Below are 25,802 nucleotides of genomic sequence, written 5' to 3'. Positions count from 1 at the left end.
ATTAAAGTCTGAAACATGAAGCATCTTCCAGAAACCTAAGAAGGCATGGTCCTACCAATACAATTCCCAAGGAACCCTCACTGTTGAGGGTATTAAAGCATCAGAGTAGTTATTGCAAGAGTGGGTTCCTTCTGTCCCCACAGTTTAAAAGACATCACCATCTGTCATTCACCGGTGTTATTTTTGTTTTGTTTTGATTTTTTTCTCCTGTTTTCTTTTTTCTTCTTATTGGTGAACTCTCTCCAGCACTCTTTAGATAAGTCAGGTAATTTCAGTAGAGTGCCCTAGGCTTAGTGAGAGGAAAATGGGGAAGTACAATGTATTGGTGGGCACGGGCTGAGGCTCAACAGGGTTGAGCTCCCTTCCCTGATGTCCTGTTTCACACAGGGGAGCTAGGGAAGCCTCTGCAGCTCAGTTCCCTTTCCTGTTACACAATGAATGGTGTGTCTGGGGAACATGGCAAGCTCTGGGCTCTCCCGCTCAGAGGAGAATGCGAAGAACCACCAAGGCCAAGGTACGAAGGTCTTGTCCAAGCGTCAAAGGAAGACTCTTCAAGCTCTTCCTTTCAGATGGCACGGGTCTTCTCCTCTTGCGTACCTTGGCTTCTTTCTTTCATTTGCTCTGTTCTCCTTTGGATTGCTTTCTCCCTTGGTGTGGTACAACAGGGCTGGATGATTCCCAGCTTGTGTACAGCAGAGAAGTGAGTGCCTTCCTTTGGGGCAAACTCTCACCCTTGAAGTTCATTTAGTTTGTTATCTTCTACAGCCTCTCCTGACCAGAACGTTAAGACTTGGAAGGTCAAGGCTATAGAGTGGGCTCTATAATTTACTTTTTGAAGAAGGCCCTTCCTTTATCCATTCCTGATTCACTCATTTACTCAAGAGCCACTGGGTGGGGTACAACCAGAGATGGAAATGACAAGGTCCTTGCCTTGTAAAGATGACAATGGAGGAGGGAAGGCCAACATTACAGATATCTGACAGCGAGAGTTTTAAAAGGGTAATGTCATGACAATCAGAACTTGTTATCACTCCAACCACAATCTATGAACTAAACATCTGGTGTTTTTCCAGGTAAAGTGTAAAGCTATGTTTAGCAACTTCTGTTGATTTTCAGAAGCTCTCCTGGAGCTTGCGTTTGGAGGTCAACAACTCTAGCACTACTTTAGATACTCAGCAGCAGGACTTGCTATAAATGCAGCATTCGTTTCTGTAACCTTGCAATTAACTGAAGTGCTGAATTTATTCCAAGAGGTACTTTATTCAGTCATCTCAGAGCCTATGCATGATTTTCCCCCTTAGGTTTACTCCCTACTTGAACTTTGCTGATTCTAGTACTATGGTTCCCTTGGTCCTCGACGAGATTTATTTCAAACCACACATCTAGCATATCACCTGGTGGATGCCCACCTTTACTTCAAATGCAGCAGGACTTACCATATTTGATTTTTACAGAGAAGTCACTTGCTTTTTTCAAGTGTTGGGTCAAAGGGTTACATATAAATTGACACACCTGCAACTTATTTTTCAATAGTAAATCTTAACTGTCCCCACTGTCCAAAGTACTAAAGTTAACCTATCAATCATATACCTTTACTAAAAAGATCTGGCTAGAGAATATGTGAAAAACAAAATTGAAAGTGCTGAATTTCTTCACTGTATATTTATAATTAACAATCAGACTGCTACCTAATCTGTTTTCAGAATTTCTAAAATACGTTGCTGATATGAGGGAGGCTTTTCAGCACAACTTCAACAAGTATAGGCCTCAAATCAAATCAACAGAAACAATCTTTGCAATTGTTGACTTTTCGTTGGGATTTGTGCATTAAATTTTAGCAGCTATGCTTGCTTTTAGATTTGGGAATGCTTTTTTTTTCCTGCACAAAGTAACTGTAAAGAACACACTGATAAAAATATAAGTGCCTCCTTCTATACTTTGCACATGATTTTCCAACAGCAGTTATTAGATTTCTCATCCATAACTATGGGCCCAATGTAATTATTTTATTCCTCAAATAGCTGTCATGGATCTTGGCAAGCACTTTTCATTTAAATACCCCTATTTCTTGCTCATATTTACTGTGGCAATTGTCATCCAATGCCAGATACTTGTACACATGCCCATTTTTCTAGTTTCACAGTAAGCTCCTTGAGGGTAAGTGCCTGACCCGGGGAAGGGATACAAATGAGACCAGGCATCTCCCATTGCCACAACCCCTCCGTGTTCACAGTGACCGCAAGAGAATCAAGGAGAGGAATATCAAGCTCTGTCTCTCTAGGACTGTACTTCATCCCTAACTATCTCCAGACAAAGGGAGGAGATTTAAAATTTCCTCAAACTTACAGCCCAGTATCCTTACCGACTGGGCTCACAGCAGTTTGGATAACGTGCTCACGACCGGTTGCAAAATTAATGCAATGTCTTAGCACGCCTGAACTAGACTAGACCAGGTACTGAGTAAAGGAACCGAGGCAAATTTATGCAAAGGGAGTCTGAGGAGCTGCAAAGAAGAAACAAAGAACTGTGATGAGATGGCATGCGCTGGAAAATCCAAGCAACGTTAATTAATGGAGAGCAAGCAAAAACAAGATGTGCAGACTGACGAGAAGAGGATTTGAAATTCTCCGCTTATTCTTAGTAACATGGGACCACAATAAATAAATAAATAAAGTGCAAGAGATTTTAAATGTAACCCGTGTGCTGATGCTGAGGCTGCCACATTGTCTTGGACTGGTTCGTGTCTGTGTCAGCAGGGAAATGGGGTTCTTTTCCTTACCTCCAGATGCTCTAAAATATAGGGTGGGTTTGTCATGCCAAGCCTCAGCATTGCTCCCTCAGGAATCACTTCAACCAGTTTCCACAGCAGTGTGGGGAGATTGGTGCCAATGTCCCTGCCGTAAGCCCCTGTGTCTTCACTGGTCAACCATATCTCACAAACACCCTCTGTGAATCAAAGGAGATAATTAACAAATCTGTTGCAGAGCTGTTTCCCTCATCATACAGCTGCTCACTCTTTTTAATGCAGTATTACTCAACACCATTATGCAGGCAGTCTGGGTATTCAATTGCAGAGAAAAAGCAGCTTATCCCATGGTGGCGCTGGGTTATTAAGTTCATTTTATGAACACCAGAGAGTTACAACAATGCTGTAAATTATCGGTGCGTCCTATGGAGTGATTAACATTCACAGCCAATCAGTTCAACCGTGCTTCCTCCAAAGCACTTTGATCAGGACTAAAGCGACAATCCCATCACAATGAATACCTATTTTATTGAATACCGTAAGCCTTGGAACTGAAACAGTGACTGAACAGAATAGGTACTATCAGGAGTTAACTCACTAATCAGTCTGTCACCAACCCAAAGAAAAATGTCAAGTGTAGTTAAGGTTTAACTCACAAATTATTAATTATGAGGTACCCATTTCTCCTGCAGTAACTATTCTTATTTGTTTTCTTTATTCAATTAAGAGTAGATGCTCTGTATTGCTGCACTCAAGGAAGTTGGTTGCTGTATAAACTACTTATTTGTGTCCAAGAACCTGTTTACTGACAGCTTGCGTCCTATTTTCCATCAATCAGACTTTAGGAGAATGTCTGTACGTTTTGTTGTTATTGTTATTATAAAGAATCCTGACTTCAAATATTACGGCCTGCAATAACATCCTTCCAAAAATCAGAAAGAAATACGTCTGGATAACCTAGTATTATTTAAAATGAATAAAACAGAGTTAGCAAGAGCCACCCAGGTTTTCAGAACCTTTCTGAAAGCAGTATTCGATTAAAGGATTAGCCTGTTTTAAAAGGCCAAATGATTCACACAAAGCTAAGACCAACAATCAAATAGCCCTGTGAAATTTGTTCATGCTAAAGTGATTTGTTGCTTCAGAAGAACCTCAGCACACACATCAGGCCCACAAAGACAACAGCCTGACCCAAAAGTATACATTTCTAGAAAGAGTCTTCAAATTATAATTTTAAATTGTCTTCAGTTGATGGAAGAGAAGAATTTTAAAAATACATTTAAATATTCTTAGCCAAGAGAGACAACAAATAAAACATGTGGCTTTTGTGTGAATGTGAACTTAAAAACTTACAGAAAAGAGAAGAGAAAAGTAAAGACCTTTACTCTCTTTAATGCCTTCCACAGAGGTGGAAAAATATACATGAAGCTGAGATCTCCAATAACTATTCTTTCCTCTAGAATAAGAGATATATTTACTTTACCAAAAACCAGCCAAACCACATAACAACATGTTTCACTTTTCCCTACGGGTCTATCTTTCTGAGACATGCACATCCTCACACACACCCATACAACACAGAAAATACAAGGATAGAAATAAAATTTTAGTTTCCTGAAATTAAAGAATGAATAACTTCACATAGAGAACTGGAGGTATTAAAAAAAAAACAAAAAACAGCCCTATTTAAAAAGTTGAAGATGTTTCCAGTATCTGCAAATCAGTAGTGCTACGAATATATGGGTTTTCTTTATTTCAATTAAACGTGTAGTTCCAGAAATCAATAAAAATTTGCTTAGCTTTAATCATTTAATAAAAAGTTTTCTCTTCAAAAGAAATAGTCTGCCATGTTCATAGGTTACCTTTGTAGCCTGACAGTTTTATAAATACTCTCCATACATGGAGTAAATATTTTTCTATTAAAATAAAGAAGGGTTGCAATTAGTGGTACCATCTTTATTTGAATATTACATATACCATCAGACAGTGGACTCCTACAACCTTTTTTGGGGGGGGGGGGTTGTTTTTAATCTTATCACAAAATCCACTCCAGGAAAAGAGATGACTAAAGTAACAACATATGGATTTTAAAACACTCGGAAGGAGGTTATAAAAACAGGACATTATCCATGATTTTCCAGTTACTGGCACTTGAGCAACACAATATGAATATTTTTAAATGAACAGAATAATTTTAATTTATAATTTTTCCATCCAAATGGTTCCATATTACGCCTTATGTAGGGAGCGCGAGCTCCTGGAACAGTGCCTTGCTGTTGCTCGATGAACATAGAAGGGGGAAGATCGCTATGGATAGGAACGGAGATAACATCCCTGCAGAAAAGCATGGAAAGGTGGGGACCGATGGCCCCTGGTGGGCTGAAACTCCAAATTAAATCACATAAAGAGGAAGCAGCTGTAACACTAAATCAGCAACAACAGGAATAATGGTCTTGATGTCTCCAAGATCAAGGCTGCTAAAATGCTCTATATAATAGCAACCTGGGTTAAAACACAATGAAATGAGAGCACATGTGCAAAATGTGAACCCCCAGGACTTTCGGAGAATTGGGCCTTGCCAATTCTATCCCCTGATTTGTCAGAGATGGTTTTGCTCTTAATCAACGTGAGAAAGTCAGATTTTGCAAGGTTCTATCTCAAGAATTCCAATGAGTTCTGATCCTTCAAATCGTTAGGCTATAGAAAGTCATTTCATACAAACAGTGAAGCTAAATGCAGAATCCCCACCCTGACATCCTTTTCTCTGGGAAGTCCTGTGATTACTCACTGTGCAAGCAGTTCCTGTCAGGTCAGCTCGCATATGAATTCACCAGGGAGAGCGAAGGCTGCAGTCTGTGATCACTAATGGAGCCTGGGACACATGCATGCTTCTAGCTGCACACTTAATTGGCTATACTTATGGACAGAAGGGCTTGCCTAAACAGCTTCACTCCTTAAGGACTTCAGTTATGAGCTATACTCCTTTGCACATTCATTTCTTTATTGGTCTATCAAACATTTATTAAGCCCTTACCTACTATGTGCCCTGCATCAATTCCAGCTCATGACAGATATGGATTCATCATTAAGCTTCCGTGAGCTAACACTGGCCATTATCCAGGAGCTGGCAAGGGGACATTAACAGACACCCTGGGAACCTCACATACATCCCTATCAGTGGTGGAGGCGGAGTGGGTAGGGACTGGAGAACACAGCCTCAGAAACCAGAATGAGAGGCGAGCTGGGCTGGCTCAGAGTGAGGATGATGTCAGCTACAATGAGATAGGCCCAGACTGCGCTCCAACGTGGACTTTGATGAACACATGTCAGAAAAACAAACACACAAAAATAAAAAAGAGACGCAAGCAGGAAGAACTGAGATAAGAGTAGTGAATGCCCAGTAAAAACTCCCAGGCCTGTAAAAATAAATACGTGCAAAAAAAGAAAGTAGGAGGTGGAAAAGTGGGAGACAGAAATTAGCTTTTTATAAGCATCGGAGGAGAGATTTCACTTTTTCCATCTGATCTGATTTTTTTCATCCATCTGATTTTTGTTTGTTTTCCTGAAATTGTTCATTTTGCCCTTTCTAATGAACGTAAGTTTCATCAAATCATCTACCTCCCTTTTGTTGTTGTTAATTCTGGTGAAAAGATGAGCAAATACTAGGAAGGAATGAAATGCATCTCACCAGGGAAAATCCTCTAAAAAGTTCAGTTATTAGAATCCATTATCATTTTACCCAAGTAATTACGGATCAGCCTATAGTTGAAACACACGGTATTTCTCCCCGAACGGAGAACAACCTCCACAGCTGGATTCTGATCTCTGCTCCACAGTAATTTGAGATGACAGAGGACAGAAAGATAATATCCTCAAATAAAAGAGTCTCACAACAAAGAAAATCCTTTTTGAAAAATCAAACTTTGCCAAAACTCAATTTCAAAAGCTCAGGACTCACTGTAACTTGTCCTATGTAGGGGCTTCCCTTTAACAGATGAAAATATGGGCAAAGACTGATTTCATCTAATCAGAGAACTGACTTTTTCCTTCAGTGGCTCTTGCTTTATCATTTGGAAAATTTCTACCATACTAAGGTGATTCATTTATTCCACTGGGAGTAGAGCCTCTAAAAGTAAGGATTACAAAAACAGGAAAACTGTAAACAGTGATTAATGGGATCGAAAGTTAAAGAGCACCAGAGAGCCAGAAAATCTTTACCCGTGACACAGAATAAAAAAGTCACCTCAAAATCTGCCAAGTGTTTCTTCCTCAGAACATGCTTGCTCTCCTCTCTCTCTGGCTCCCTTCATCCCTGCCCTTACCCTCCCCTTCGTCCGCTTTCTCCACCATCCCATTCCAGCACTCGATCTCCAGCCTCCTCGAAGGCCAATAAGGAGTATGAATTAAACATACATTATGTTGTATTTACTTAATACGCATTCAATTCTCTGCTCTTAATTCCTGAAGCTCTCTTTTAAGGGTGACAAGGGCACATTAATTAGATTTTTATGGGTTTTTGTTTTTTCTTAAAAAAAAAAAACCACTTAGAAAATTCACAAATAACTATGACTCTTTTTACGCATTTGAAGGGTCATGAAAATTTCATCAATGGTGATGTTTTTAAGTAATAATATATATAGACAGTCCTCCACCTAATTAATCTATTCACTTAATAGGGAATTAGACATATCTTCTTCGGTCCCTCCTAATCCTATTATTGGATGCGCAAGAGTTTTATAAAAAACTCTTTCCAATAAAAAAAAAACAACCCTGAAGTGACAATATTATTAAAGATAGCATCATAACAGGACCAACCATGGCTATCCTGGATAGAACAATGACATACCACCAATAAAGACAAGTATCAATTACCTAATTCTTCAACTATATCGTTTATACTATTTTTGCAAACTAACAAAAGTTATCAGAGGCACGAAGGTGTTTTTTTGCTAACATTTATTTTGAACAATGTTACATTTATAGAAAAATTTCAACAGTAGTACACCTAATACACACATCTCCTTCACTCAGACTCCGGAACAACAGTTTGTCACATTTGTGAGTGCACTCACTCTCTCTTTCTCTCTCTGTACGGATAAACACACATGATTGGTTTTTTTGTTTTCTTCCCTGAGAATTAGTTGCAGACATTGTGACACTTTAAATCTAGCTATGTCAGCATGTACCTCCCAAGACCAAGAACATTCTCTCTCATAATCACAATACAATCACTGCTCTTGGCAAACCTAACACTGGACATCACTCTCACTGTAGCCAAACTGAATTTCCTTCTGCAAGTCCTGCAGCTCAGGACTCTGTGCTTTAGCATGTGCTCTTCCCTCTAAAATGCCTTCCACTGTTCTTTGCATCATGAATACAATCTTAAGGGAAATTTTCTTGACCACCCAGACTAATTTAGATGCTCCTCTTCTGTGCTCCCAAGCATCTTGTGTAATATTTTGTATCACAAAGCATTATAGTTAGTGATTTGTTTCTTTCCCCTGATGGGATATAAGCATCTCCAGGCAGGTGCCAAAACCTTACTAATACATATATGCCTAAGGATTACTACACTGCATAACACATAGGAAGCACTCAATAAATTTTGGTTCCATATACATACGGATGTACATAGTGTGTGGACAGGAGTATACTAGGTTCTGTATTAGGCAGCAAGGAAATAACAAATTAAATTTTCTTCGGACAATATGGAAATGGAAATGCAGCTTGAATGTGGCCAAGTGTGTTGCATGGGCTCTTACATTCTCCGTAAGATTATCAGTCTTGCTTAAAGTTCCCTATTACCCGATAGTGATAGCTGGAGAGCAGAGCAAGTGAATACAAACTTTTTTTTCTTTTACTTAAAAGTAAGATTTTCCACTTATAGGTAAGTTCGGATAGGTCAATTATCCACAAGACAATTAAACTTTAAAATTACCGTTTTTATTGCTTTAATAGCAAGAGTTAGCAGAGTATTTGCAGAGCATCCTGTCCTCTGTGATCACAGCACTACACGGAAAAGAGTGGTTGACATAAACTGATCATGTTGTCACTAAACAAAAGCAACCTGTTTATTTCTTTCGAAAGGTCATAATCAGAGAGAATACTGTTTATTTTCACACTTCTACAAGAATCTGGAAATAACGGAAAGCTAAAAACAAACTAAACACCACAAAAGGATGACATACTTTCTGAAAACAAGGCATCTGACTCCTAAGGCTCCAAAATCAGCAATAAACCTCAACGAGGCAGATTAAGTTCATCCTCTTAATCCCACAGTGTGTTTTAAGCCATATATGGTCTTCTCTAATACCCCTAGAGAGGATACAGACAGCAATGTCTATGAATGGGCCCTGTGGTATTTTAACAGGATATGTGGAAAGATGTCATATTGTCTTTAAAAAAATCACAACAGCCTCAACTTCCAGAAGTCCAAATATTACAGATACAAAAGGAAGTCGGAAGAGGGAAAAAAGAAAGGAACAAGATGCCTACAACACAGCACCTTGTGTGCAGAAAAAGATTAGTATCCGGTGATCATGGGGATGGATAAAAATTGCTCTAGATTCCAAGACTAAGTTAAAGACTTACAGAATAGTCTAGAGCATAAAGGAAACTAAAGAAGCAAAGCGTTTTGTATTACTTGGGCCAATGAACCCAATTACAGAATGAAGGACAAATAGAACTTAAATTTTAAAAGGACGGAATATCTTTATGACTGATGTTTTATGGTCCTAAAGGTCTTTCTCAAAAGTGAACTCCACCAAATCTATAGTCAAATAGGACCAGAAATTCTGTAGTTACCACTAGGGAAATTCAACTTTGAATATAAAACTTATAAATGAATAATTTCAAGTGCTTAAACAGCAGATACAGTTTTTCACTTTCTATCACATTCTTATATTCAGTTTGAAGGTGCAGCAGGTGGACGGCTTAGGTGTCCTAATACAAATAAAGCAACATCCATCCATCCATTCATCGCTCATTCTTCATCTGGCAAGTATCTGTTGAGTATTATAATGTGCCAGACACTGTGCTAGATCTTAAATGAAATTTATTCATGCAAGGGATACAATAAACTTAATAATATACTGTCAAGTATAAGTAAGTGCTATAAGATGTTTAAAAGAAGGATAAAGAATGAATGATAAAGCAGTTGGGTCAGGACGTTGTTATTTTTGACGAGGAGTAGCTGAGGAAGACTCGGGATGACACGAACCCTGAATGAACCAAGGCGGTAAGTGCACCATGTGCATTTAGCTGCAGGCAGGGCACTTGCAGCAGAGGAAATGTAAGATCCAGCATCAGCATGTTTATCGTTCCCAAGCAACCACAACGAGGTCAGTGTGGTTGGGGTGAAGTGGTGGAAGAGAGGAATTTGTGGTGAAAAAGAATTATAAGATGGGAGCCAGTGGGGGCATAAGTGGTTGCAAGAGGTTCAAGCTCACCAAGCAGAGCCAAGGGAACAAAAATTACATGCTGATAACCTATTCACTGTCACAGGCAATGAATATGCAACATGTATATTATACTTGCTAGTGAAAGCTATCAATAACTGTGCTTTAAGATATTTTCATGTTTAAGCTCATGAATATTCGGTGCCATTTCAGAATTCTCAAATCACTATATTTGTTATATAAGTAGAAACAGGAAAAGGAGTAACAGATAATGTCAATGTCCAGTCTGTCTAAAAAAATTACTTTCTTTTGCTTTTTTGGAGGGACAATTTTTTATAATTGACCAAAATGCCTGAAATCAGACTCAAAATTAAACAGAAACAAGTAAAAGGAACCTGAGGCCAGTAACACATTTATGCCATCTAGCTGGTAGCACCTAGAGGGAAAGGAGGGAAAGGAGGGAAAGGAGGTGGTGGTGAGCTTTTATCTACTCTATTTCTTCTCCCTTCAACAGAGCCTAAGGATTCCTAAGGAGCCCCCAGCTTCTCACTTCACATCATTTAAGTAGACATCCAACAAACCAACATTTGCCACAAACTGAGACAATCTTCAGAGTTTGAACCACTGCTACAATTTCAGAAGGAAGGACAAATAAGAACAAGTTAAAAAAAATCCTTTCTTATGAGGCAGGAAAAGGAAAGGAAAAATTCGTTTTTCCTTCATTAAAGAAAAAAATAGTCTCACCCTCAAGAATCTACTACCCACACACCAAGTAACTATAGTGATAAATAGCATAATTCAGGTCAGGTTGGCTCTTTTTAGCTACTATACTTTGGCAACTGACCACAAAATGGGTTAAAGTAGTCCTGTAAATGTTTAAGTGTGCCCTTTCCAGGTCTGATGTTATGGAAATCTGAAGATATATTTTTTTCTGGTGAATAAAAAGTAAAAAAAAAAGGGGGGGTCAGGTGGTGAGCACTGTTCCTACATAATGAAAGAATAAGGTGCAACTCTAAGACGAAAAAATATTTAAAAGTTTGGAAGTTCTATGGAGAAGCAGGTAGTTGTGCCTTAAGGAAGAAAGAATAATCAGATAGGAAGGTCTGATACATACCCCACATATCAGAGATTTTAATGATCAGCTATCTCTTCAATTTAAAATTTCTAAAAAGAAAGCACTATAAACACTTGCAGGTGGTATAAATGAAAGGTGATTTTACCATCCATTATAGTAAAATAACATATATACCAATAACCAACTCTATAACTTGACCAAGCTATGCTAATCAAAATTAGATCTACCAATGGTGTTTCAGTGGAGGAATGTATAATATCCGGTATAAATTGTGGACTCTGGTCATACTGATGACAACACAAAATTTTAATTAAAAGGAAACACAGTGAGGACTTCCATTTCTACACACAAAGGATTAACTGTTACAGGAATTGCCTCAATGCGATAAACAACTAGAAAATTTGACAACGTGTATGAAATAACAATCATCAGACGAGTAATAACAGGTAGTGCAGGCCTGTGATTTTTGAAAGAAGCAGACAAGGTTAGTCCTATAGATTAACCATCTTACTTCCTAAAGGCATTTTCTAAGCCACAGTGTGGAAAAGGGGAAAGCAAACAGAGCCCAGTGATCTTGCTGAGTTGAGAAGGAAGCGACTGAAACTCAAAAAGCTGCAGTACACTGGGTTAAATATTATAGAAGAAAGAGTTGCACAGAGATGGAGATCCAAAGATCAGCTGAGGGCTCCCCTCAAGTTTTTGGCTAAGTACTATCTGGACATGCATAAGAGGAAACTAAATCCCAAGGCTGGTTTGAAACAATCATAGCAAAGCAGTGTGCCACACAAGTCTTAGAAGTCACGGAGGACCAGGAATGATTTGTGTTCCTAGAAGCCAACAGAAAGATCTTAGAATACATGACTGACTGGGTAGAGTCCTTAGAAGGCTATTTTGCCTTAATAGTTGAGAAAAATTTGTGTTAAATTAGAACCTGCTCTGGACCTATACTAACAGACCTTAAAAGAAAGCCTCAAAAGATCAAAGTAATTTCAAATAACTTAACTCTGTGAAAGAACAAAGTCCAAAATGTTTTAAAGGAAAACAACAAAATCCAATGTTCAACAACATGAAATTTAAAATGTCTAGCATCCAAACAAAAATTATCAGCCATGCAGACAGGAAAGAAAACACTGACTATGTTTAAAATCAGGAAAAACACCAATCAATAGGAACAGTCATAAATGAGAGAGATGATGAAATTAGCAGACAAGGACACTACAACAGCTATTGTAAATGTGGTCCATATGCTCAAAATGTTAACGTGATAAGAAAAGAAATAGAAGATACGAGAAAAAGACCCTATTGAAACTTCTAGAGATGAAGTTGAAGACCCAGTGACATAAACTATCCAAAATGAAGCACAGAGAGGAAGAACGGAGAGTAAGAATGAACAGAGCAGAACCACACCAAACCAAATCACACAACACACATAATTGGATTCCCTGAAATAATGGCTGAATTATTTCCAAATTTGGTGAAAAGTATAAGCCACAAATTCAAGAAACTCAATCGCAGTAAAATAAACATAAAGAGAAGCACACCAAAGTTCATTATAAACAAACTGCTTAAAAAAAAAAGGAGCAATATACAGAAAATTTAAAAGCTGTTGGGGGTGAAGGGGGTGAGGAAGACACTGCACAGAGGCACAGACATAGGACAGAAAACTTCTTGTCACCAATGTGCAAACCAGAATGCAATGGAGAGACATCCTCAAAACTCTGAAAAACTACCCTAGGATTTTGTATTTGATGAAAATACAACAAAAAAAATAGCTATTAATATGAGGGCAAAATAAAGACTGCAGACAAAGCTGAGGGAATTCATTACCAGCAGACCATTAGTCTAAAGAGTAAGAAAAAAAGATCTTTAAGCAGAAAAGAAATGATTCCAGATGGAAAGAAAAGCACCAGAAAATACACAAAGGAAAGAACAGTACCAGAAATTGGTAAATTTGTGGGTACACAGAAAAGCTGTTTTTCTCACTTTTTATCAGTTCAAAATACAATTGGACTGTTTAAAGCAAAAATAACACCAATATATTGTGGGGTCTATAAGCAAAAAAAAAAAAAAAAAAAAAAGACAATAATACAAAAAGGAGAAGGAAGGAGGAAACGGAAGTGTACAGTTATAAGGTTCTTATGCTATAGTGAAAGAGTGACACATTGTTTAAAGGTTGACTGGGATAAGTTAAATGTGTATATCTGAACCCTTGAGCAACCCACGATCAATCAATCAATCAAACAGAGATATCACTTACAAGGCATTAGTGGAGATAAAATGGAATACGCAATCCAGGAGAAGACAGGAAAAATAGAAAGAAGAAATGATGGGAATTATAATGAACTATTGATGGAATCATGGAAAGATACACACAGCAGGCTTCAATATTATCTTTAATTATTTTTTTTATTTTAAAAGTCTGAATTGAATATGATAAAATATTAAAATTTGGTACAGCTAGTAATTTTTTAAACTGTGTTAGCTTCTAATTAATTGTGTTAGTTTTATATATTTTGGAAATGTTTTATAATTTAAAATGTGAACGAGAAGTATTAGTCCCTGTGATTAAATATTAGTAAAGTCCATCCTTTTTTTCTGTTTCATAGAACACTTGAAAGAAGCTAAATCAACCAACGAAGTCAGTGTGTTTTAATTTAAGTGATTATATAAGCATAATTAAGAGCAATGACCTTTATTAAATTCTACTATGTGAGGCTAATTTATATAGCTAATATTCAGTATTTAAAAATAGAATGTTAACTCTCCTCTAGCCTAAGGAGAAAATGTGAATGCCATTTAAAGATAACTACCTCACAGGGGTAAAAATTATTTCTTATTTTTCCACTTTTCAAAGAAAGATAAAATACAGTTGTTTGGTGACACTGAGGAGAACAACAAAGCAATACTCCAATGACCTCATCTTTTTCCTTGCCCCAATTATTCCAATTCAGGGCTCTCCAGTTTATATCCAGATATGATGTAAGACTTTAGTAATTCTATACTTCAGAGTGAATTAAGGTCATTTTTCTCTCTCTTCATGATCTATCAACTGGCCACTCACCATGATTCACTGAAAACAGATTCCATTAGGTCTTTTTTGTTTTGGGTAGTATGCCTAACACAATGCATATCAGGGTAATTAATCAATGTATTTGAGTAAAAAACACAAAGATAATTGTAAAAATCACAACTGTCTAGTTAGGAAATGCAAGACTTTATCCACTTTATTTTATAAACAAAGACTCTGAAGATCAGAAAGATTAAGTGGACTTACCCAAAGTTATACAATAACCAGTAGCGGGGCAGGAATAAGAATTAATCTCTTAACTTCCAAGGAAGGAACTCGAACATAATACTTTTTATGTCAATTCAGTGACTCAAAGACAACCTCTATACAACTTTGACTGTAATTGTGGCAACGTGACAAGTACCAACTAAAATCTCAAAAGAAAGAAAGCTTTAGCAGCATTAGAAATGAGAAATGGCTGAAGAAAACCAAAACAATGCATAAATAACATAACGAGACGCATTAGGAGTATAAGCCCACACTATCCAATATGATAACCAGCAGTGTATGTGGGTAAGGAGCGCTTAAAATATAAATTAGTCCAGACTGACCCGTGCTGTAAGTGCACAAATGCTGAAGACGCAGTATGAAAAAAGAATGTCAGTATTAAGAATTTTCATATTGATTATAAGTTGAAATGGTTACATACGCATGCACTGGGTTAAAGTATCTTCTAAAATAAATTTAACCTCTATCTTTCAACTTTTCTTCACATGGCTACCAGAAAGTTTTAAATTATATGCATGGCTCACATTACATTTTGATTGGACAGCACTGTTATATAGACTATAGAACTGTCTGCAGTGAAGAACTGAAAGAATATGAACTTTATTAATAAATTATACTTTCTCCAAAATAATCAAGAAAAACTAAAAATTCTTCAGTTAAATAACCTGATAGATATAAGATGCTATACCTTATATATTTTATACTTCATTTACATATGCTTGTTTCTATCTACTTGATTGTGTTGCTGTATTTTAAGAAAACTGCAAAATATTAAAGTTAATAAATAAAAAATGACATTAAGAAACTCTCAATTCTACAACCATTTTGTGTTATGTTTGAAGTCATCTTTGACTTGCACATTTTAAATAGTTCACAATATTAAAAAAAACATACCAAGATCATTAATCTATTGAAAACTATACTTAGGGGAGGGGCACCTGGTGGCTCAGTCGTTAAGCATCTGGCCTCGGCTCAGGTCATGATCTCAGGGTCCTGGGATCGAGCCCCGCATCGTGCTCCCTGCTCTGCGGGAAGCCTGCTTCTCCCTCTGAACCACCCCCCCCATGTGCTCTCTCTCTCTCATTCTCTCTAATAAATAAATAAAATCTTAAAAAAAAAAAAAAACCTATACTTAGGGGCACCTGTGCAGCTCCTTTGGTTAAGTTTCCATCTCAGGTCTTGAGCTCAGGGTTGTGAGTTCAAGCCCCGCACTGGGCTCCACGCTGGGTGTGGAGCCTACTTCAAAAACAAACACACCAAAAGCTTTAGTTAAAAATTCCCTGAATCCTTAATTCTCACTACCAAAATATATGTTCAATAATGTAGTTTTTACACAAATAGCATTCCCAAGCATGAGATATTCAAAGATCTACAAATTGCCTCCAAGAGTAAACCATTATTTATCTTATAACTTTAAAATGAGAAAACAAACATAGAAAATGGGTAAGATATGTAACCCATCTATTCTTAATCAGGGCATGACTTGAATAGGAAACTTTTTAAAAGCTCCCAATTTACAAGTCTGATTAACACAACTCTTCTCTGAGAAAAAAGGAAATATCATAACCAAACCACTCATACTAACTTAATAAAAACTAACATTTACTACCCCCCAGTAGCCCTCCATGAAACCGTTACAAGGAAACTCTCCACCTTTCCCTCCATTCCTGCAACCTACCTATCACTGTGGTATTGTCCAACTATGGAGAAATGATTTAAGAAGAAAACAGAGTACTTGCGGTAACTGCCCTGGCCCAAACTCAGCCCATTACAGCAAAATTATTGTTATTTTTTTATAAGTATATTGGTTAAGTTTTTTAAATGCTTCAATTTACTTCTACCAAGTCTGATAATCTCTTCCAGGGAACACCATTTTGATACTTCAAACCTGAGTTCACTTAAATATTCTACAAAACCCTCATAAAAAAAAAAATTATTTTCAATTGGAAATTTCCTCATTCTTTTGTGTTATTTCATCTGACTTCAGCTGGTGATGGATGAAGGTGAGGTCCCAGAGAGGGTCTCTTTCATTCATTGTTTATTTTAAAGATGACCAACAGTATCCATTCAGAGAAAATTACTCAGTGAATATAGATAGCCGCAAGGGGGAGGAGGCAGAAGGAAAAATGGAGAAAAGTGGCTTGTTCTAACATACTATATAATTGATTTCTAATTATGTTTATTGAATATTGTCTCTCCACCCCACCAACTAGAATGAAAGCGACAGATTTTCATCTGTCTTGTTCACTGATGTATCTCCTGTAAGTGCCTGAGACACTGCCAAATGGCCAATCTGGGACAATTTGAGCAGTAATATAAATAATGATAGTAATGAAATTTGAAGCACAGAATAAAATAAATATCCATGAGTCCACAATTACATAAATAAGTAAAGGAAAAAGCACAGATCTTCCTGATAATATAATTCCAATTACTAAATGTAAGAGAAAAGATAGAAAAATCACCATTTGGCAAACACCATGGTAATGATCGTTGGGAGGTCAGAATCATCAATGCATGTTAAAGTTGGTGGGCAAGAGTTGAAGAGAGACAAGGTAACTGCATTGTCTTGAAGTTCATCCCTGCAAGGTACTTATTGAGGAAAAAAATGAACTTCATAGGGGAGAAACCTGGCAGACACCATCTTAACTGAGTAATAAAAATGAACCCCCCTGTAGTGAGACATCTCAACATCATGTACCTGGATGACCTGAAGAGTGCCCAGTATCATTCAGTGGTACTCTTGCCAAAAATACATAATCTGAATTTAATCATGCAAAAGCATCACACAAACCCAAATTGAGAGAGGCTCTGTAAAATAAATGGCCAGTACACACCCTTCAAAAATATCAGTGTTGTAAAAGTTGAGGAAGGACAAGGTACTGCCCCAGATGGGGGTTAGGAGACCGTGGGGACATAATGACTACACGTCGGATGGCCTCCCCAACTGGATGCTGGACCAGAAGAAGGAGTTTAGTGGGACAACGGGATCACTGTTAGTTTTCTGGTATTGATCATTGTACTAGGGTCAGGGAAGATAATTCACATTTGAGCAGGGTGGATGAGGGTGAATGCTAACTCTCTGTACTATTTTTGCAACATTACTGTAAGTCTGGATTATTTCAAAGTAAAAGTTAAAAAGCAAAAACATCGAGGCAAGGAACTGGTTACCAGGACAAGAACCTATATATGAGAAGCCTTAGCAATGGCTAAGAATATTCTGTACTCTTGAGGTATTAAACTTAGACGGAACAAAGATAAAATATATTACACTTATACTTATTGTTATATGCATTAATACGAAAAGAAACTATGGGATGAGGTACAGTGGTGTAAAGGAATCAACACAGCATTTATATCTGAAAAAGAATCAAATCGCTGGCAGGTTGTCAATAAGCTCTTCCAGGTTAGAGGGCAGGGAAGCAGGTCTGGGGTGCAGCTTGAAGACTCCCAGCTCTGTACACCATACGGGACAGCTTTAACAGCTGGAGGAAAGACAGTGGGAAGGAAGAGGGGGGAAGTGTCTGGCCCCCTAATAATTACATTGCAATGTCGCCTTAGGAAACCATACTTCCTCATAACAGTTATCACTTAGAGAAGACTAAAGTTAAGGAATATTCATTACAAACTGCAGGCTATTAAAAGTCATTAAAAATAAAAAGAAAGACGTTACACAGTTAATCTAATAAAAAGCATGTATAAAAAGTGAATTAAATACAGGTTTTTTTTTTTTTAATGCAATGACTTTATAATATGCCTTAAAGATCTCCCCACGTAGAGAATGAGAAAGGGAAGTTCACAAAGGAAGATGACCGGCAGAAAATGATCGTGGATTCCCTCTTGGTCAACATATTCCTCATAGTCATTCCACAAATATTAACCAAGTGAGATCCGTTTGCCAGGCACCATGCCTAGAACACAAAGATGAGTAAGACACAGGTCCTGCGTCCCAGAAGCACACTGTCTAGTGTCATGTAGCAGCAGAGGCAACTTGTATTAAAAAAAACAAAAACACAAACAACAACAACAAAAACAAACTTTGAGTGGGTGTCCACATCCAAAATTCTGCTCCCACCAGGAGAGGAAATCCCCTCCAGGCCTGTTTCCAGAAACCGCCTCGAGAGTAGTTACAGTCCTATCTTGGGCCCGTGCTGAGCTCCCATCCAGAGACTCTCCCACCCCAAAGCTATTTATTTATTTTACTGGAGTCATTTGAAATATTCTATTTTAAATCTACTTACTGATCCTTGGTCTTTTCAAGCTACTGTGATTAGTACCACAGTCCATGGAAAGCTCTGAACATTACTGGCATTCAGTAAATAACAAACTGGCCTTACTATTAAAAAATAAATTAAAAATTGAACAATGAACCTAGACTGTAGAAATTGTTATTGACCACAGAACTGCTGTGACACTAAAAGCTATTTTACTATAAAAGGCCCTCAAATTATAAAATATGCAAATTACCTTTATGCAAGAAATGCACCAAATATTCTAAGACTCAGAGTGCTTAAAAATATTCACCCAACTGGGATGATTTCAGATTAAAGAAAATAAGGACTGTGTAATTATATACACTTACCTTGACAAATAGAAAGCAATCTGTGATTAGAACATAGCAATTAGTTACAAAATGCTTCACATGGATTTAATTACCCATCAGTCTACATGTAGCTTAATTACTTTTATCTCATTGCATCAGTAAAAGATTTCTGCCTGAGGCGACTGCCAGTCATGTATTTATAAGGCTTCTAGACTTTACAGTGAATACATTATAACATTCAGGCAAATGTGCTAAAGTTACAGTTACAGAGGCATTCTTAATTTTGAGTCTCCAGTTTTAGTTCATAAATATCTCATCGCTTTCTTAGAGTCAACTAGCATCAAGCCATTCCTTCACATTGACAGTGTCACCTTTTGGCTAAATAACGTTATTGACATAAACATCACCTTTGTTTATTCTAATCCTGTAAGAGCCAGAAGGAAAGACCAAACAATTATCTTATTGCCCTGAGGCAAATGGTACTATATTCTCCTGGGTAAGGGATACACTTAAATTCAGAAAGGAGGTGACCCTCTTTCAAGAGAGATGAAGACAGTCCTTTCATTCAGTGCTACTCTGCTGATTATAAGTTTGGAAAGGTGGTGGCTTCATGGGATGGATTTTTTTGTGATTCAGAGTGGGAAGCATAGTCTTCCATTTATTCGGTTTTGAATTTAGCCAACCAAAGTTTGATTCCTAGCTCCTTTGACTCGATGTCTTTGGGCAAGTTGACCTGAGGATAAATAATAACCCTTCCACGTAACTGTTAAAGTCAGTAAGAATTTAAATTCAGTAACACAAAAAATATCTAGTAGAGGGTCTGGCTCACAGCAAGTGTATATGTAATAAAAGTTAACACTGTTGGCTAGTTTCCCCCAAGAGGAGCTTGTGAAGATTACAAGAATTCATCAAAACAAGGGGTCTCTTTGGAACTAAGTAGAAATACTCTCCCACCATTTTTAAGGGAACATTTTTGAGTGTTGGTTGGGAAGTTAGGTTCTCTAAGAAGTGAGAGTCCTCAAGACTGGAATTTGGATTTAGGGGAGTCCAACCTGATCCTACTTAAAGCCACTGAAGAAACTCCCGCTAGTTAAGGAAGGCAGGTAAGTTGTCGGGCCAAATGGCACTGCATCAACTCAATTTACAGAGATCTATGGAAGCTTCCTCTAGGGCTCACAAGGCATCAGGAATCCCTCTGCAATTTCTTTTTTACCCCAAACCAGAGTTTCTTCTGCTTCTGCTTAAATACAGACAAAATCGACAAGAAAATAGGTCTCAGTTGCTACTGTTTAAGAATCCCCCAAAGCACGTTAAAAAATCAAGGGAGAAAGGTGGGCAAGATTCTAATGAAGTAGGTCTGAGATGTCTGAGATGTCCAAGACCATGTACCCTGGCAATCCTGATCACCACACTTAGAGAAATGCTAGGTCAGGGGTCATGAGAGTATACAGCAACAACTTAAATATATTTAGTTACAGAATCCTAAAAAAGAAAAAAAAAAATTTCACACCTTTACAAGACTTTTAAAACTCCCTCCTTGAATTTAGTTAACACTTATACTATGATTTCACACTTCCCAATTATTAATCCCCAAAAGGAATATAAGCTCCAGATTAAAAAAAAACAAGATTTTATTTACTTACTTATTTATTTATTTATTTATTTATTTATTTATTTGAGAGGAAAAGAGAGAACATGCAAGTGTGGGGAGGGAGAGGGACAAGCAGACTCTGCACTGAGCGTGGAGGCCAACGTGGGGCTGGATCTCACAACCCTCAGGATCACGACCTAAGCTGAAGTGAAGAGTTGGACACTCAACAGACCAAGCCACCCAGGTGCCCCAGGCTCCAGATTCTTAAAAAGAGTCTGCAAATGGTCTGTGTGATCCCATGCTATACAGGCATTCCGCAACAGTCAAAAGACACAGAACTGGAAGAGCTAAGTACGTGACGCAGTGATGGAAGATTCTATGGGTCTGTGAGTACTAAAGCAGAGAGACAGAACTCAACGTTTGAGATGCCTATTAAATACATGGAGACAATCTGTACTGTAAAATCAATCCCCTGAAGATTTTGTGAATTTTTACTCATCTGTGAACGTCGAAGCAAACTGTACACGGCAATTATGCAAAAAAACATTTCGAGGTTCTTTCAGGTAAGGGTGTGTGTTGTATTCATCTAGGTGCTCTCAGCTCTTCACACAATGACTACCACACATGTTAAGTACTTAACTAAGATTTGCTAATCGAAGGAAAGTGATGGGTAAGAAAGGAGGGAAATACTTCACATATGTAACTTTCTAGGCAACAGCAAATTTTAAAACAAATTTTTTTTCCTATGTCTGTGGGTAGGAAATCCCTAGAAAGTGTTCTAAAGATAGTCAGATACCACAGAGAAAAATACCAGCACACCTTTTTAAAAAGAACTGAACTGCACTCTAATCTCTGTGTGGCCTGTCTGAGTAGTTCTCACCCAGCTATGGTAGAATAGCTTTGGTGGGAGGCAGCCAGCTGCCAGACCAGGCTCACAACCCCCTGGCGGACACCTTATCTGCCAGTGACAACGAGCATATTACTATCTCCTACGTCTTGTCTGTAAAATGGGCATAATGACTTGGGATTGTTACAATTCAATGACAGCAGATTTTCCAGTAAGATTTCCAGCAAAATTTTCTAGGTTGCACAGGACCTGATACCTGAAGCAAGGCCAATTATTATCATTTCTCCTCCAAGCTGAAGCGGCTTCAAAATGAGTTGTAACTAGGGGCACACCTGGGTGGCTCAGTCCATTAAGCATCTGGCTCTTGGCTTCTGCTCAGGTCATGATATTGTAGGTCGCAGGATTGAGCCCCACGTGGGGCTCCACACTCAGCGGCAGTCTGCTTGAGATTCTTTCCCCTGCACTCTGCCCCTCCCCCTGCTTTCTCTCTATCTCCCTCTCTCTCCTCTCATGGATAAATCTTTTAAAAAATTACTTACAACTGGAAAACATTACATACATCTCAACAAATGTATATCCCTATGTATTAGTATAGCACAGTGACTCATGTTAGAGTCAGCCTGGGTTAGAATTCTGGCCCTACCATTTACTAGCTAGGCAGCCTTGAGTAGGTCAACTACATGGCTCTGAGCTTAGATTTCCTCAGCTGCGAGACGAAGAAAATTATACCCACACCTCACAGGGTTGCCGTAAAGATTAAATGAGATAATAATCCATACAAAACAATCCCCATGCACCAGGCACAGAGTAAACAACAAATGCTAGCAACTGTTACTATTATGTGAGATACCAAAGTAATAATGAGGGGATGTGGGCCCATTCCAGGTCTCAACACAGGTTTTGTTTGCTGACCAGGGGCCATTGCCTTTGGAAATTGGAAATGACAGTATGTTTACTAAGGCATTTGAGTTACTCTGGAATTTCCATTTGGAGAAGAAAACTACTTCTTTGACAGTAAAGTTACAATAAAAAGGATAATTGTGGCATAGCCTATTCAGACCTGTACGCAGAAACTGCCCCATTTGCAAATGAGAACTACCCAAGCACAGAAATAGAACTTGATACAGGGCTTTAAAAACAATAAAGTTAATTAAAAGAAAAAAAATACTTTTTATAGAGTTCAAAAACAAGTTAATTTTTCTCAGATTCACATTTATAGTGTTAACAGTCAAGGAGTTAAAAAAGCAATGAAATAAATGCTTAAAACCACTTCAACTGACTTCTCGAGAACTAAATAGCTTTCATTAGTTTGGTTTGGGTCTGCTTTTTAACTCATTAAGTGTTTTAAAAATTAGATTTTTTGTTTTAATGCAGCTTTTCTTGGCACTTTATGTCAAGAAAGAAGTCCAGAAATCACTTACACTTTTGATTCAGAAAATCCAAACAACTTGATATAGAAATTTTCTTCTAAACCAACTTTATGAAGATAGATCAAAAAAAAGGAAAAAAGAAAATACAGTTTCACAGTATTTAAATACGTACTGAAATCATAAGCCAGGAGCTGACACCCTGAAAACAAATGTGCCAAATCAGAGCCTTTTTTCCTTGTATTCTTGGGGTCTGGAGAGTAGACATGACGTGAGTTGGTGCTTGGATGCCATGTAGGTGCGGCTAGGGGCCTCAAAGCCCATCTCCAATGGAGGAGAACACACTTGCTACTGACCTCTGAGGTGGACATGGGCAGATCTTCAGGGCTGGTGTTTGCCAGCAAACATTAAAGACAAAAATAATGAATTAGCCTATGCCATGCCTGCTACAAAAATAAGCAAAAACAAAAACACCCTACTTTGATGATTATGGAAATAAAAGAATAAGCCAAATAAAAAGCAAAAATCACTGCTACTAATAGCAAAATACAAAAAGATTATTAAAAGGTGAAACAAGGTTAAGATTCACAGGAAACATCCAAACTGCCACCATTCCTTCCTCAGGAATAACTGCCCTTGTTAGAATATCCCTATCTCACTGCCTTCTTGAGTAAATCTTACTTTTCCTACTTCTCCTCTTGCTGGGGACCATCTCTGCTCTTCTGGGTTCTCCCTTCCATTTTCTCCTACATTGTACTGCTCTGTAGACCAGTATCCTTCCTCCAAAGGCTAGCCTTTATCACCAGGAAGAACAGGATACCTCTACGTGACCCCTCCCCAAAGAAAACCAGCAGATGAGTGGCTGCATACATTCAAGACATCTGTTGTTACTATGCTAAGGAAAGTCATCCTATTAAGTTCTGACCTTAAGTGAGGATCCACTCAACGTCTCCTGGGAACCCTCCACGTTTTCTGGAACTGCCAGGATTTATTCTGACAAATGCTAGAATAAGGAGAGGCTACATCTCTGCTGTATAGGATTAAAATTAGGTGGGGGAGGAGGCATCACTTTCACTTACCAGATGTAATGAATATTGGCTGACTTCTGTAGATATTATCTTCAAGATAAGACAATATGCCCTAGACATTTTGAATCTGGGACACTAGCTCATATGTACTTCAGGTTGAATAAATTTTTGTATGGAAAAGGTTCATAAATTTTTTTTCAATTCCAGGTTCAGAACGTCTAAATTCTAAAAGAGTACTGGAAACCTCGGGGACAGTCCATAGTAAGGGAAAGGATGTTAACCGTAGCCCTTCCAATACTGCCTCACTTTAAGTAAGTCATGTGATTTTGCGGGCTCTCAGTTTCTTCATCTGGAAAATAAGGAGATACTACACCAGGCTAGTTAGTTCAGCTTGTCTGCATTAAAGATCCCCTTTGACACTGAGAGAAGTTAAGGATCCCCTTCTGAAAGCAAGCCAAATACAACATATTCCTTGACAGTTCAGGTGTTTCACAGATTCTTAGAAGCACATCTGTGGAAAAATTCCTGAACTACATTTTCAAATGTGATGCTAACAGTCAGTGCACATAACAAGCCTTTTCTTTTCTTTAATTAATTAATTAATTAATTAATTTAGAGAGTGTGAGCAGGGAGAGGGGCAGAGGGTAAGGGAGAGGGGGAGAATCTCAAGCAGACTCCACACGGGGCTCGATCTCAGGACCCTGAGATCATGACCTGAACTGAAGCAAGAGTCAAACGCTCAACCAACTGAACCACCCAGGCACCCCCATAACAAGCCATTTTTGAAAAATAAAGATCTATAATTTTTACTACTAGAAAATCAGTTTCTTCGCATCCCCACTTAATAACTGCTGAACAATTACTTGAGAAATACCAGTTTAAAGGGACTCTGAAATTATTGGGTTGCCCACAGCAGTCACACATACCCATACATTTCATATAATTGTAAAATAATTACTCTGTCAGCCAAGGATGGTCACTATTGATTGGCAAGTGATGTAAGTGCTCTAAGAGCCACAATTCCTCTGGCTTGAGGATTTCAAAGCTCTTCCCAAACATGAAGGAAACAGATGCTTAAAGCAACTGTCTGACAAACCAAGAAACAGACTCTTAACTCTAGAGAACAAACTGATGGTCACGAGAGGGGAAGGGCTGCGCGACGGGGGGAAATAGATGACGGGGATGAAGGAGGGCACCTATTGTGATGAGCACGGGGTGACGTAGGGAAGAGCTGAATCACTACCTTGTACACCTCAAGTTATATTTGTAATTATATACCTGAAATAATATTACACTGTATGTTAATAATACTGGAATTAAAAGAAAAAATTTAATAAAAAAAGAGAACTATGCTGAAAAAGCGGGGGGGGGGGCACGGTAACTGTCTCTGAAACAGTACTTTCAGAGACAATCGTCTCCCTTTTCCATCAAATACAGACCATTCACTCAGAAAAAAACCGAATAGGACTGGTTAAGAAAGAACCATCGCAACTCTCAACAGTCAAATGATACAATGAAGATTAATAAATAATCTTCCAAGAATTTAAAAAAAATTTGCAGATTTAATTTTTATATTCAGGAAAAGAGAGTAGCTATTAAAGAGAGTAGCTTTTACGATGACTACCAAAGAAGATAATGTAACTAAAGATGTACAGTTCTTCTAAGTTTAACCAGAAGACACAAAAGGGAAAAAATTGCTATCGTTCCTGGATTTGGGCTTATTCATTACCAAGGCAAACAGCAATCAGGAAAGCAAAAAAGCACATCCCTCCTTCCAGACACCTAGGATAGGGTTCCAAACGGAGCTCCCAAGTTCTAGAATTCTAGAGTCTAGGATAGATCTTCCTGTCAAAAATTGGATTTCTCCCTTTATTTTTGCTAGTATGGTTAAAAATCGATGAAAAGGTAATATT

General features: G+C 38.0%; 1 protein-coding gene across 1 annotated transcript in view; it reads right to left on the bottom strand.

Annotated features, from left to right (window-relative positions):
- CDKAL1 (CDKAL1 threonylcarbamoyladenosine tRNA methylthiotransferase) overlaps window positions 1–25,802 on the bottom strand; it is a 637,377-nt gene that overhangs the window by 245,563 nt on the left and 366,012 nt on the right. Inside the window, exon 10 of the mRNA XM_028107487.2 lies at window positions 2,780–2,946. Coding sequence (XP_027963288.1) covers window positions 2,780–2,946 — 167 coding nt within the window. The remainder of the gene's footprint in view (window positions 1–2,779; window positions 2,947–25,802) is intronic.

This window comes from Eumetopias jubatus, unplaced genomic scaffold (assembly GCF_037043125.1).
Source record: "Eumetopias jubatus isolate StellerSeaLion01/CBP00866 unplaced genomic scaffold, mEumJub1_p1.0 scaffold_6, whole genome shotgun sequence".
Lineage (NCBI taxonomy): Eukaryota > Metazoa > Chordata > Mammalia > Carnivora > Otariidae > Eumetopias > Eumetopias jubatus.
This window is presented reverse-complemented; position numbering and strand designations above follow the sequence as displayed.